This window comes from Electrona antarctica, assembly GCF_951216825.1.
Source record: "Electrona antarctica genome assembly, contig: scaffold_594, whole genome shotgun sequence".
NCBI lineage: Eukaryota > Metazoa > Chordata > Actinopteri > Myctophiformes > Myctophidae > Electrona > Electrona antarctica.
In genome coordinates, this window is record NW_027637165.1 from 2,753 (window position 1) to 16,040 (window position 13,288).

The following is a 13,288-nucleotide window of genomic DNA, read 5'->3' on the forward strand; positions in this document are numbered from 1 at the left end:
GGGGGAGAAGAGTCTGGGACGTGTGGAGCGTTGTCCCTGGTGTTTTAGAGAAGGGAGAAGATTCTGGGACGTGTGGAGCGTTGTCCAGGGTGTTTTAGAGAAGGGAGAAGAGTCTGGGACATGTGTAGCGTTGTCCAGGGTGTTTTAGAGAAGGGAGAAGAGTCTGGGACGTGTGGAGTGTTGTCCAGGGTGTTTTAGAGAAGGGAGAAGAGTCTGGGACATGTGTAGCGTTGTCCAGGGTGTTTTAGAGAAGGGAGAAGAGTCTGGGACGTGTGGAGCGTTGTCCAGGGTGTTTTAGAGAAGGGAGAAGAGTCTGGGACATGTGGAGCGTTGTCCAGGGTGTTTTAGAGAAGGGAGAAGAGTCTGGGACATGTGTAGCGTTGTCCAGGGTGTTTTTAGGGACGTGTGGAGCGTTGTCCAGGGTGTTTTTAGTGAATGTTCTGCCTGCTTCCCTGCATTTTGCTGATTTGCTGATTTGCTGATTTGCTGATTTGCTGACCGCACGGAAGGGTTTGTAGGGTTCGATCAGACTTTGAATGTACTCCTTACTTGTCTGTCTGTCTGTCTGTCTGTCTGTCTGTCTGTCTGTCTGTCTGTCTGTCTCCAGCCTATGAAAGCTCATCATGACTCGTTTAAGGAGCATTCTAACCCTCCTGACGTCTGCGTCGCTGACCCCGTGGTTGACCCCGTGGTTGACCTCGAGGTTGACCCCGCGGTTGACCTCGCGGTTGACCTCGGGGAGCCGCTGTACGAGGAAGTGGGAGACTTCGGTCTTCATGTGCTCCAGTCGCTGCAGACCGAGGAGGTTCAGGAGACGGGGGACTTGGGTCTTCAGGAGGACTTGGGTCTTCAGGAGGACTTGGGTCTTCAGGAGGACTTGTATCTTCAGGAGGACTTGGGTCTTCAGGAGGACTTGGGTCTTCAGGAGGACTTGGGTCTTCAGGGGGTGGGGGACTTTGGTCTTCAGGTGCTCCAGTCGCTTCAGACCAGCTTCCTGTCTAGTGCCAACGCAGAGACCCGGGAGGTCCAGGACCCGACCCTCCAAGACCCTCTACACCTACACGACCCCCTACACCTCCTCCAAGACCACCAACACCCCCCAGACTTCCAGGACCACCAGGTAAGGCAGGGCTTATGTCCACCATATGCCTTTTCAGAGATATTAGTCTCACATAGCCACTACCCAGACAACTATTCCACAATCTCCTGAATGTTATCTAGAGTCTGGAAGTACACCTCCCAAAATCTGAGTAAGGAAGCTGCCATTTCCGTTCACGAAAATATATTTTAAAATATCTTTACATTATTGTCTCCACCAGGCCGAAGGCATGGGGAGAGAGTATGTTTTGCACTCCGTCCGTATGTGTGTGTGTGTGTGTGTGTGTGTGTGTGTGTCCGTCCGTCCGTCTATGTACAGCTAATCTCCGGCACCGTTAACCCGGTCGATGGCAAATTTTGCACACACTCCCTGGATGCCAACGATGAACCTCTGCCCCAAAATGTCCAGAACGGCCTGTTGTAGCGCCACCAGGAGGTCGACTTTTGTAAAAACATTCTTTTTTTAGTCCTCCAGATTCTGTCCAAAAATCCCGCAAATCGCTACCCACTATCTCTATAGTCATGTGTTCAAGACGGATCCGTCCGAAGTTTGCAGGATTGGCCCGTTTAGAAAAATCATCAACGCAGCGTGCAATTTACGTGAAATCTTTCACAGACTTTCCTACTAGGCTGAGGAATATGGGTACAGGCTTTAGTTCCGACATACTATTGGTCCGAACTGTCATTAGACAGACAACCTACAGACAACCTACCTCAAACCCTAATCTAACCCTAACAGCAAGCACGTCGCTCCAGACTGTACGACGGAAGCATTTATATTTTACTCATGATCAGAGCTTCCGTTGCTCCAGACTGTACGACGGAAGCATTTATATTTTACTCATGATCAGAGCTTCCGTTGCTCCAGACTGTATGACGGAAGCATTTACAATTTACAATTTAGGCATTTAGCAGACGCTCTTAATCCAGAGCGATTTACATCAAGCAATAACAAAAGCATGGCATACATCACATATATAAAAAGTAGTTATCATGAATCATGCGTAAACTAAGAACGTAACAGTGGAGTATCTATGTTAACTATACATACTATACTATATAATATATTATACATGTGTACTATAAAGTGCTATGACTACATAAAGTGCAATTCTAGAGCTGTCTACGTAACAAGCTATAAGTCTGTTTAAAATACTATCTAAGTCTACATAATGTGCTATCTAAGGGGCTAGGCTAGGGCAAGTGCTACGGGCCATGGTGGAGTCTGAAGAGGTGGGTTTTCAGACTACGGCGGAAGATTGGGAGTGAGGCTGCAGTTCTGACTGTGATGGGAAGTGCATTCCATAGTTTTGGAGCCAGAAGGGAGAAGAGTTTGGGACGTGTGGAGCGTTGTCCCGGCGTTTTTAGTGAAGGTACCTCCAGCGTCCCTGCGTTGGCTGATCTGAGTGCGCGGGAGGGTTTGTAGGGTACGATCATACTTGTGAGATATGGGGGGGCCATGCCTTTGGTTGCTTTGAATGCCAGCATCAGAGTTTTGTATTCTGTGCGGGCAGCAACCGGGAGCCAATGGAGGAAGCGGAGAAGGGGGGTGACGTGTGAGAATTTTGGCTGGTTGAAGACCAAGCGGGCTGCGGCATTTTGGATCAGTTGGAGGGGCTTAAGTGCACATGCCGGTAGGCCAGTAAGGAGGGAGTTACAATAGTCAAGTTTTGACAAGACTGTTGTCTGGATTAGGAGCTGGGCTGACTCCTGGGTGAGGAACGGTCTAATTCGTCGTATGTTGTAGAGTGTAAACCTACAGGATCTAGTGACAGCTGTGATGTGTGTTTTGAACGAGAGCTGACTGTCCAGGACAACACCAAGGTTCCTGGCTGTCGGGACAGACTTTACCAGGGCGTTGTCTACGGAGATAGTTAGCTCCCGCATAGGGCAGGACTTAGCTGGGAAGAACAGCAGCTCAGTCTTGTCTGGGTTCAGCTTGAGGTGGTTGGAAGACATCCACTGTGAGATGTCAGCCAGGCATGCAGTGATGCGCTCTTCTACCTGGGTGGCAGAGGGGGGGAAGGATAGAACCAGTTGTGTGTCATCGGCATAGCAGTGATAGGATATATTGTGAGCAGAGATGATGGTGCCAAGGGATTTAGTGTACAGTGAGAAGAGGAGGGGACCAAGTACAGATCCCTGTGGGACCCCAGTTTGGAGGGTGCGGGGGGATGATAGCAAACCTTTCCAAGAAACCTGGTAAGTCCGGTCAGAGAGGTAGGAGGAGAACCACTTCAGCGCCGTCCCGCCGATGCCTAGATCAGCTAGGGTGCCTAGGAGCAGCTGGTGGTTCACTGTGTCAAATGCCACCGATAGGTCTAGGAGAATCAGGACTGCAGAGTGGGAAGCAGCCTGGGCAGCATGTAGTGCTTCTGTGACTGCGAGGAGTGCAGTTTCCGTGGAGTGTGCCTTCTTGAATCCTGACTGGTTGGGATCCAGCAGGTTGTTCTGTGAGAGATGGAGAGAAAGCTGGTTGGAGACAACACGTTCAAGGGTTTTGGAAAGAAAGGAAAGGAGTGATACCGGTCTGTAGTTCTTGACATCTGAGGGGTCAAGAGTTGGTTTTTTGAGGAGTGGTGATACCCTGGCTGATTTGAAGGCAGATGGGACGCAGCCTGAGGTTACTGAGGTGTTGATAATGGAGGTGATGAAGGGGAGCAGGTCAGGTGCGATGGTCTGGAAGATTGGAGACGGGGCGGGGTCGAGAGGACAGGTGGTAGGTCTAGTGGATGTGACTAGTTTCAGGACCTCGTCTGGGGATAGAGGAGAGAAGGAGGACATGCATGGTATGTTATGGTTAGCATTGGTTGAGTCGAGTGCTTCTTTATGGGGGAGGGGGGTAAAGGAGCTACTGATATCATCAACCTTCTTTTCGAAGTAGGTGGCAAAGGCCTCCGCGGTGAGGGATGAGGGTTGAGTGGGGGGAAGGGTTTAAGGAGGGAGGAGAAAGTGGAGAAGAGTTTCCTTGGGTTAGAGGTGCAGGATTGGATTTTGGTGTAGTAGAAGGAGGTTTTAGCAGTGGTTAGTGAGAGGGAGAAGGCAGAGAGGAGTGAGTGAAAGTGGGAGAGATCATCTGGTAGCTTTGTCTTGTGCCACTTCCTTTCAGCTGCCCTGAGAGGTGTTCGTTCAGATCTGAGGGTTTCAGATAACCAGGGGGCCGGTGGGGATGAGCGAGCTGGCCTGGTCGAGAGAGGGCATTGTTGGTCAAATGCAGATTTATATTTTACTCATGATCAGAGCTTCCGTTGCTCCAGACTGTATGACGGAAGCATTTATATTGTACTCATGATCAGAGCTTCCGTTGCTCCAGACTGTATGACGGAAGCATTTATATTGTACTCATGATCAGAGCTTCCGTTGCTCCAGACTGTATGACGGAAGCATTTATATTTGACTCATGATCAGAGCTTCCGTTGCTCCAGACTGTACGACGGAAGCATTTATATTTGACTCATGATCAGAGCTTCTGTTGCTCCAGACTGTATGACGGAAGCATTTATATTTGACTCATGATCAGAGCTTCCGTTGCTCCAGACTGTATGACGGAAGCATTTATATTTGACTCATGATCAGAGCTTCCGTTGCTCCAGACTGTATGACGGAAGCATTTATATTTTACTCATGATCAGAGCTTCCGTTGCTCCAGACTGTATGACGGAAGCATTTATATTTTACTCATGATCAGAGCTTCCGTTGCTCCAGACTGTACGACGGAAGCATTTATATTTTACTCATGATCAGAGCTTCCGTTGCTCCAGACTGTATGACGGAAGCATTTATATTTGACTCATGATCAGAGCTTCAGTTGCTCCAGACTGTATGACGGAAGCATTTATATTTGACTCATGATCAGAGCTTCCGTTGCTCCAGACTGTACGACGGAAGCATTTTGGTCTAAATGGTCTGTTTATACTCCTTTTCTCTTATACTTTCTGTGAACTTTTAGGTGGTTTTAAGTTAACTTGAAATAATAACCATGAAAACATAATCATGATGACATCACGTACTGTGACGCTGCTTGTCAAAATACCGTGATGTGATCTGATATTATATTTCTCCATACCCATCCCCCCCCACACCCCCGCCCCCTCCAACACCCCCGCCCCCTCCTACCCCCTAACCCCCCCCCCCCCCCCCCGCCCCGTCCCGTCCAGACGCAGCCGGCCGTGAAGAAGACCTGCTCTCCGGACCACTCGGACCCTCCAGGACCTCCAGCCGTGGTCAGAAGAACCTTGAGAGGAGGCTCTCTGTCTCTGGACGCCTCGGAGGTGGAGGTCCCTCCTGGAGGTCCAGCAGCTTCTCCTGGAGGTCCAGGAGCTTCTCCTGACCCAGAACCAGGCTCTCCAGAGTCCCCCGGCGGCCTCCTGCAGTTCCCCGCCGCCGCCAGGAGGAAGCAGCAGTGCTGCACGGCCTCACAGGAGCTGCTGCTCCAGGAGCTGTCCTCCGTCTTCACCAGGAGGACCCGGGGAGAGAGAGAGAGGGACGAGAGACACCGTGACCAGGAGAGAGAGAGGGACGAGAGACACTATGACGTCTAGACCCGGAGAGAGAGAGAGAGAGAGAGGGGTGAGAGACACTGTGACCAAGAGAGAGAGAGAGGGACGAGAGACACCGTGACCAGGAGAGAGAGAGGGACGAGAGACACTATGACGTCTAGACCCGGAGAGAGAGAGAGAGAGAGGGGTGAGAGACACTGTGACCAAGAGAGAGAGAGAGGGACGAGAGACACTATGACGTCTAGACCCGGAGAGAGAGAGAGAGAGAGGGGTGAGAGACACTGTGACCAAGAGAGATAGAGAGGGACGAGAGACACTACGACGTCTAGACACGGGGAGAGAGAGAGGGGGGCGAGAGACACCGTGACCAAGAGAGATAGAGAGGGACGAGAGACACTATGACGTCTAGACCCGGGGAGAGAGAGAGGGGGGCGAGAGACACTGTGACCAAGAGAGAGAGAGGGACGAGAGACACTACGACGTCTAGACACGGGGAGAGAGAGAGGGGCGAGAGACACTGTGACCAAGAGAGAGAGAGGGACGAGAGACACTGTGACGTCTAGACCCGGAGAGAGAGGGGGGCGAGAGACACTGTGACCAAGAGAGAGAGAGGGACGAGAGACACTACGACGTCTAGACCCGGAGAGAGAGGGGGGCGAGAGACACTGTGACCAAGAGAGAGAGAGAGGGACGAAATACACTGTGACCAAGAGAGAGAGAGATGGACGAGAGACACTGTGACCAAGAGAGAGAGAGAGGGATGAGAGACACTGACCAAGAGAGAGAGAGAGGGACGAGGGACACTGTGACCAAGAGAGAGAGAGAGGGACGAGAGACACTGTGACCAAGAGAGAGAGAGAGGGACGAGAGACACTGTGACCAAGTTTGAGAGAGAGGGACGAGAGACACTGTGACCAAGAGAGAGAGAGAGGGACGAGAGACACTGTGACCAAGAGAGAGAGAGAGGGACGAGAGACACTGACCAAGAGAGAGGGAGGACGAGAGACATTGCGACCAAGAGAGGGAGAGGGACGAGAGACACTGTGACACTTAGTCAGACAGTAGAGTTCTCAACAGGTCTGAACATTAAGGCCCCAGCCCTAACTGGGCCCCACTGGGCCCTAACTGGGCCCCCACTGGGCCCCCACTGGGCCCCACTGGGCCCTAACTGGGCCCCACTGGGCCCTAACTGGGCCCCACTGTGCCCCCACTGGGCCCTAACTGGGCCCCACTGTGCCCCCACTGGGCCCTAACTGGGCCCCACTGGGCCCCAACTGGGCCCCCACTGGGCCCTAACTGGGCCCCACTGGGCCCTAACTGGGCCCCACTGTGCCCCCACTGGGCCCTAACTGGGCCCTAACTGGGCCCCACTGGGCCCTAACTGGGCCCCACTGGGCCCTAACTGGGCCCTAACTGTGCCCCCACTGGGCCCCCAGTGGGCCCTAACTGGGCCCCACTGTGCCCCCACCGGGCCCTAACTGTGCCCCCACTGGGCCCTAACTGGGCCCTAACTGGGACCCACTGTGCCCCCACTGGGCCCCACTGTGCCCCCACTGGGCCCCAACTGGGCCCCACTGTGCCCCCACTGGGCCCCACTGTTCCCCCACTGGGCCCTAACTGGGCCCCACTGGGCCCTAACTGGGCCCCACTGTGCCCCCACTGGGCCCCGCTGTGTCCCCAATGGGCCCCACTGTGCCCCCACTGTGCCCCCACTGTGCCCCCACTGGGCCCCAACTGGGCCCTACTGGGCCCCACTGACACTGGGCCCTAACTGGCCCCCACTGTGCCCCCACTGGGCCCCAACTGGGCCCCAACTTGGGCACAAAAAAGGGAGTTTTCTTCGACGGGTGGCTGGCATCTCCCTTAGAGATAGGGTGAGAAGTTCAGTCACACGAGAGAGACTCGGAGTAGAGTCGCTGCTCCTTCGCCTGGAAAGGAGTCAGCTGAGGTGGTTCGGGGCATCTGGTTAGGATGCCTCTCGGGCGTCTCCCTAGGGAGGTCCTCGAGGCACGTCCCACTGGGAGGAGACCCCGGGGCAGACCAAGGACCAGATGGATTATATCTCCACTGGGAGGAGACCCCGGGGCAGACCAAGGACCAGATGGATTATATCTCCACTGGGAGGAGACCCCGGGGCAGACCAAGGACCAGATGGATTATATCTCCACTGGAAGGAGACCCCGGGGCAGACCAAGGACCAGATGGATTACATCTCCACTGGGAGGAGACCCCGGGACAGACCAAGGACCAGATGGATTATATCTCCACTGGGAGGAGACCCCGGGGGGCAGACCAAGGACCAGATGGATTATATCTCCACTGGGAGGAGACCCCGGGGCAGACCAAGGACCAGATGGATTATATCTCCACTGGGAGGAGACCCCGGGGCAGACCAAGGACCAGATGGATTATATCTCCACTGGGAGGAGACCCCGGGGCAGACCAAGGACCAGATGGATTATATCTCCACTGGGAGGAGACTCCGGGGCAGACCAAGGACCAGATGGATTATATCTCCACTGGGAGGAGACCCCGGGGCAGACCAAGGACCAGATGGATTATATCTCCACTGGGAGGAGACCCCGGGGCAGACCAAGGACCAGATGGATTATATCTCCACTGGGAGGAGACCCCGGGGCAGACCAAGGACCAGATGGATTATATCTCCACTGGGAGGAGACCCCGGGGCAGACCAAGGACCAGATGGATTATATCTCCACTGGGAGGAGACCCCGGGGCAGACCAGGGACCAGATGGATTACATCTCCACTGGGAGGAGACCCCGGGGCAGACCAAGGACCAGATGGATTATATCTCCACTGGGAGGAGACCCCGGGGCAGACCAAGGACCAGATGGATTATATCTCCACTGGGAGGAGACCCCGGGGCAGACCAAGGACCAGATGGATTACATCTCCACTGGGAGGAGACCCCGGGCAGACCAAGGCGCAGTTGGAGGAAACACATCGACTCACTGGCCTTGGAACGTCTCGGAATCCCCCAGGAGGAAGTCACTAATGTTCCTCTGGAGAGGGAAGTCTGGAGCACTCTGGTGGAGCTGTTGCCCCCGCGACCCGACTACGGATAAGCGGTTGAAGATGGATGGATGGATGGATGGAAAAACCTTATGGATTAGTTTAGTTTTTCTGTCTATGTTGTTAGTACTGTATGTTGTTAGTACTGTATGTTGCACACAATGCCAAATACTGGTCGAGGCAAAAGTCTACACACTGGAACAAAATCTACAGTATATTTGAATCAATGACGCAATTATATAGGTGAAGTTTTTTATATTTAAAATGTTTGCTTATAAGAAATATTTTTAATCACATTTTTCCCTCACAATTATTTTTTTTGCGAATGAAGTATGTAATGGGGCTTAACACATTGACTGCCAAGCATGTCATATTACGTCACGTCAAATCCAACACGCAATATTGTGTCCCCGTGGTCTTTGCAGTGGTTTAGGATAGGTGGCGCTCTTCATCAACCTATGAATGGTTCTAGGTTGCTAGGAGGCTGATACGACCGGAAATGAACCGGACGCGAATGTTTCACCCCCCCTCCCTCCCCCACCCCGCCTCACAATGTTATCAGATTTAGAAGATTACATTTACAGTATCTTAGATTTTTTTTCCCAGATTTGCATTGTTGGTCAAAACAATCTTAATTTACAAAGTGTACTTTTCCAGGTTAAAGATAATACGATTGTCCGCCCCCTCCAGACAGCTTTTGTTTACGTCATCGTGACCTCAGTGGGTTCAGAGGTCATAATCAACAGGAAGTGAACAGATTGACAATAATACCGTTGAAGACACTGACAGATTGTAAGATTGTTATATATTACATTAAAGGGATTGTGACATCAAAACAAAGTTTTTTGTAATTTTCCTTAATTTTCTTTAGGTTTTCTGAGCTCAATTGAACCCACAAAACCTGAACTTTTAACATTCAGTAGATGTTCTGTGGTCTGTTGGGTTTTCTGGCTCAAACAAGTTTTCCTGCTGTCTGTGATGTCACAGCCTGCAAATCCCATATATGTCAATGGGATTTGCCAGCAGATGTCACTGTTTTCACTGTTTTGCCTGTTTTCATTGCAGCTCAAAAGGCTTCCAAACCCCAGAGAAAACTCCAGGCCACAGAGAATCCACTGAATGTTGAAAGTTCAGGTTTTTCGGGTGTAACTGAGGTCATAATACCTAGAAGAAAAACGAAAAATACAAATTAATGTCATGAAACTTTTAAGACATTTTTTAGAACGATGTGTTGTGACTCCTCCCACTTCTCCTCACTGTAATCACATTACATCGGATCGGATTACAAATCCAGATTACTTATATTCAGAATGTCTAGAGCAGTGGTTCCCAAAGTGGGGTCCGGGGACCCCCAGGGGTCCTTGAGGGAGTTCCAGGGGGCCCCCAGCTAAATGATAGTTTGGAACCAAGTGGACCCTTATGGGTCTGTAACTCTGAGAGTGTACAAATGGAACCAAATGGACCCTTATGGGTCTGTAACTCAGAGAGTGTACAAATGGAACCAAATGGACCCTTATGGGTCTGTAACTCAGAGACTGTACAAATGGAACCAAATGGACCCTTATGGGTCTGTAACTCAGAGACTGTACAAATGGAACCAAATGGACCATAACAGGTAATGGACCCGTTATGGTTCCATTACATTGATTTAACAATATTAATTGGGGGTCCCTGCAGATATATATAAATAACATTAAAATAGGGGGTCCGTAGCCTTATTCAGGTCAAACCTGGGGGGTCCATGGGGTCTCATGGGGGTCCCTGGCATATGTTTTCAAATGGGGGTCCGCGGGGCTAATATGTGTGAATTTGGGGGTCCTTGACATGAAAACGTTGGGGGGGGGGGGTGATCACATTGTTTCCACCTGCTATTAACATGATATGTTGGATAATTGTACTGTCATTGTGTCTCATACCTGCTTTCATCTGATAGTTTTATTTTGTATTTCTATTATTCATGAATGTGGTCAGATCTTTACTGCAGGGGTACACACATAGACATCAAAGGGGGCTTCAGCCCCTGCCCTTTTACCCGTCTGTAAAACAACTGCCCCCTTTTACCTGTCTGTAAAACAACTGCCCTTTTACCCGTCTGTAAAACAACTGCCCTTTTACCCGTCTGTAAAACAACTGCCTTTTTACCCTTCTGTAAAACAACTGCCCCTTTTACCTGTCTGTAAAACAACTGCCCTTTTACCGGTCGGTAAAACAACTGCCCTTTTACCCGTCTGTAAAACAACTGCCCTTTTACCCGTCTGTGAAACAACTGCCCCTTTTACCCGTCTGTAAAACAACTGCCTTTTTACCCGTCTGTAAAACAACTGCCTTTTTACCCTTCTGTAAAACAACTGCCCCTTCTGTAAAACAACTGCCCCTTTTACCCGTCTGTAAAACAACTGCCTTTTTACCCTTCTGTAAAACAACTGCCCCTTCTGTAAAACAACTGCCCCTTTTACCCGTCTGTAAAACAGCTGCCCTTTTACCCTTCTGTAAAACAACTGCCCCTTCTGTAAAACAACTGCCCCTTTTACCCGTCTGTAAAACAACTGCCCTTTTACCCGTCTGTAAAACAAGTGCCCTTTTACCCGTCTGTAAAACAACTGCCCTTTTACCCGTCTGTGAAACAACTGCCCTTTTACCCGTCTGTAGAACAACTGCCCCTTTTACCCGTCTGTAAAACAACTGCCCTTTTTACCCGTCTGTAAAACAACTGCCCTTTTACCCGTATGTGAAACAACTGCCCCTTTTACCCGTCTGTAAAACAACTGCCCCTTTTACCCGTCTGTAAAACAACTGCCCCTTTTACCCGTCTGTAAAACAACTGCCCTTTTACCAGTCTGTAAAACAACTGCCCCTTTTACCCGTCTGTAAAACAACTGCCCCTTTTACCTGTCTGTAAAACAACTGCCCCTTTTACCCGTCTGTAAAACAACTGCCCCTTTTACCCGTCTGTAAAACAACTGCCCTTTTACCAGTCTGTAAAACAACTGCCCCTTTTACCCGTCTGTAAAACAACTGCCCCTTTTACCAGTCTGTAAAACAACTGCCCCTTTTACCAGTCTGTAAAACAACTGCCCCTTTTACCGGTCTGTAAAACAACTGCCTTTTTACCCTTCTGTAAAACAACTGCCCTTTTACCCGTCTGTAAAACAACTGCCCCTTCTGTAAAACAACTGCCCCTTTTACCCGTCTGTAAAACAGCTGCCCTTTTACCCGTCTGTGAAACAACTGCCCCTTTTACCCATCTGTAAAACAACTGCCCCTTTTACCCGTCTGTAAAACAACTGCCCCTTTTACCCGTCTGTAAAACAACTGCCCCTTTTACCCGTCTGTAAAACAACTGCCCCTTTTACCCGTCTGTAAAACAACTGCCCTTTTACCAGTCTGTAAAACAACTGCCCCTTTTACCCGTCTGTAAAACAACTGCCCCTTTTACCCGTCTGTAAAACAACTGCCCCTTTTACCTGTCTGTAAAACAACTGCCCCTTTTACCTGTCTGTAAAACAACTGCCCCTTTTACCTGTCTGTAAAACAACTGCCCCTTTTACCCTCCTCTCCTTCCCATGCCATGCTGGAAGGAAGGCAGCGTTCAGGAGAATAGTTTTTTTCCCCGAAGTCTCCTGAACTTGAACGCAGTATTTTGCGTTGAACTAATTTGTTCAAGAAAGAAATCCATGTCGTTACACCACATCTCCAGTAGATAAAGAGTGCTGGGTTGCGCCCCGAAAATAGCAGATCTACAAGCTCCCAACGTGTCGCAGCGTGGTCGCGTCGTGAGCTTGTAGATCTGCTATTTTCGCTATTTTGTCCTAAAGTGCTCTTATGGGATTTCAGCCCCTGCCTCTCTGCACGTGCCTGCTTCACTGTTTTGTTACAGACAAGAAGTCCGACAATGAAAACGTGAAAACCAAAACCAAATCTATAAATGTATTGATATCAGTGTTATGAAACTATGGTGTAAATGTATTAATATCAGTGTTATGAAACTATGGTGTAAATGTATTGATATCAGTGTTATGAAACTATGGTGTAAATGTATTGATATCAGTGTTATGAAACTATGGTGTAAATGTATTAATATCAGTGTTATGAAACTATGGTGTAAATGTATTGATATCAGTGTTATGAAACTATGGTGTAAATGTATTAATATTATCAGTATTATCAAACATGATAAAAGTCTGTTTCTAGCTCCAAACATCGTGTCAAAGTCTGTTTCTAGCTCCAAACATCTCCAAACATCGTGTCAAAGTCTGTTTCTAGCTCCAAACATCTCCAAACATCGTGTCAAAGTCTGTTTCTAGCTCCAAACATCGTGTCAAAGTCTGTTTCTAGCTCCAAACATCGTGTCAAAGTCTGTTTCTAGCTCCAAACATCGTGTCAAAGTCTGTTTCTAGCTCCAAACATCGTGTCAAAGTCTGTTTCTAGCTCCAAACATCGTGTCAAAGTCTGTTTCTAGCTCCAAACATCGTGTCAAAGTCTGTTTCTAGCTCCAAACATCGTGTCAAAGTCTGTTTCTAGCTCCAAACATCGTGTCAAAGTCTGTTTCTAGCTCCAAACATCGTGTCAAAGTCTGTTTCTAGCTCCAAACATCGTGTCAAAGTCTGTTTCTAGCTCCAAACATCGTGTCAAAGTCTGTTTCTAGCTCCAAACATC

General features: G+C 49.7%; 1 protein-coding gene across 1 annotated transcript; it reads left to right on the top strand.

The window, feature by feature from the left end:
• Window positions 1-610: 610 nt before the first annotated feature.
• LOC306919102 (uncharacterized protein) lies at window positions 611-5,656 on the top strand (the record flags this gene model as incomplete). Its single annotated transcript, XM_079531937.1, has 2 exons — window positions 611-1,120; window positions 5,256-5,656. 2 exons carry the CDS (start codon window positions 611-613, stop codon window positions 5,637-5,639), a joined length of 894 nt encoding a protein of 297 aa, XP_079388063.1. The 3' UTR covers window positions 5,640-5,656.
• Window positions 5,657-13,288: the final 7,632 nt, after the last annotated feature.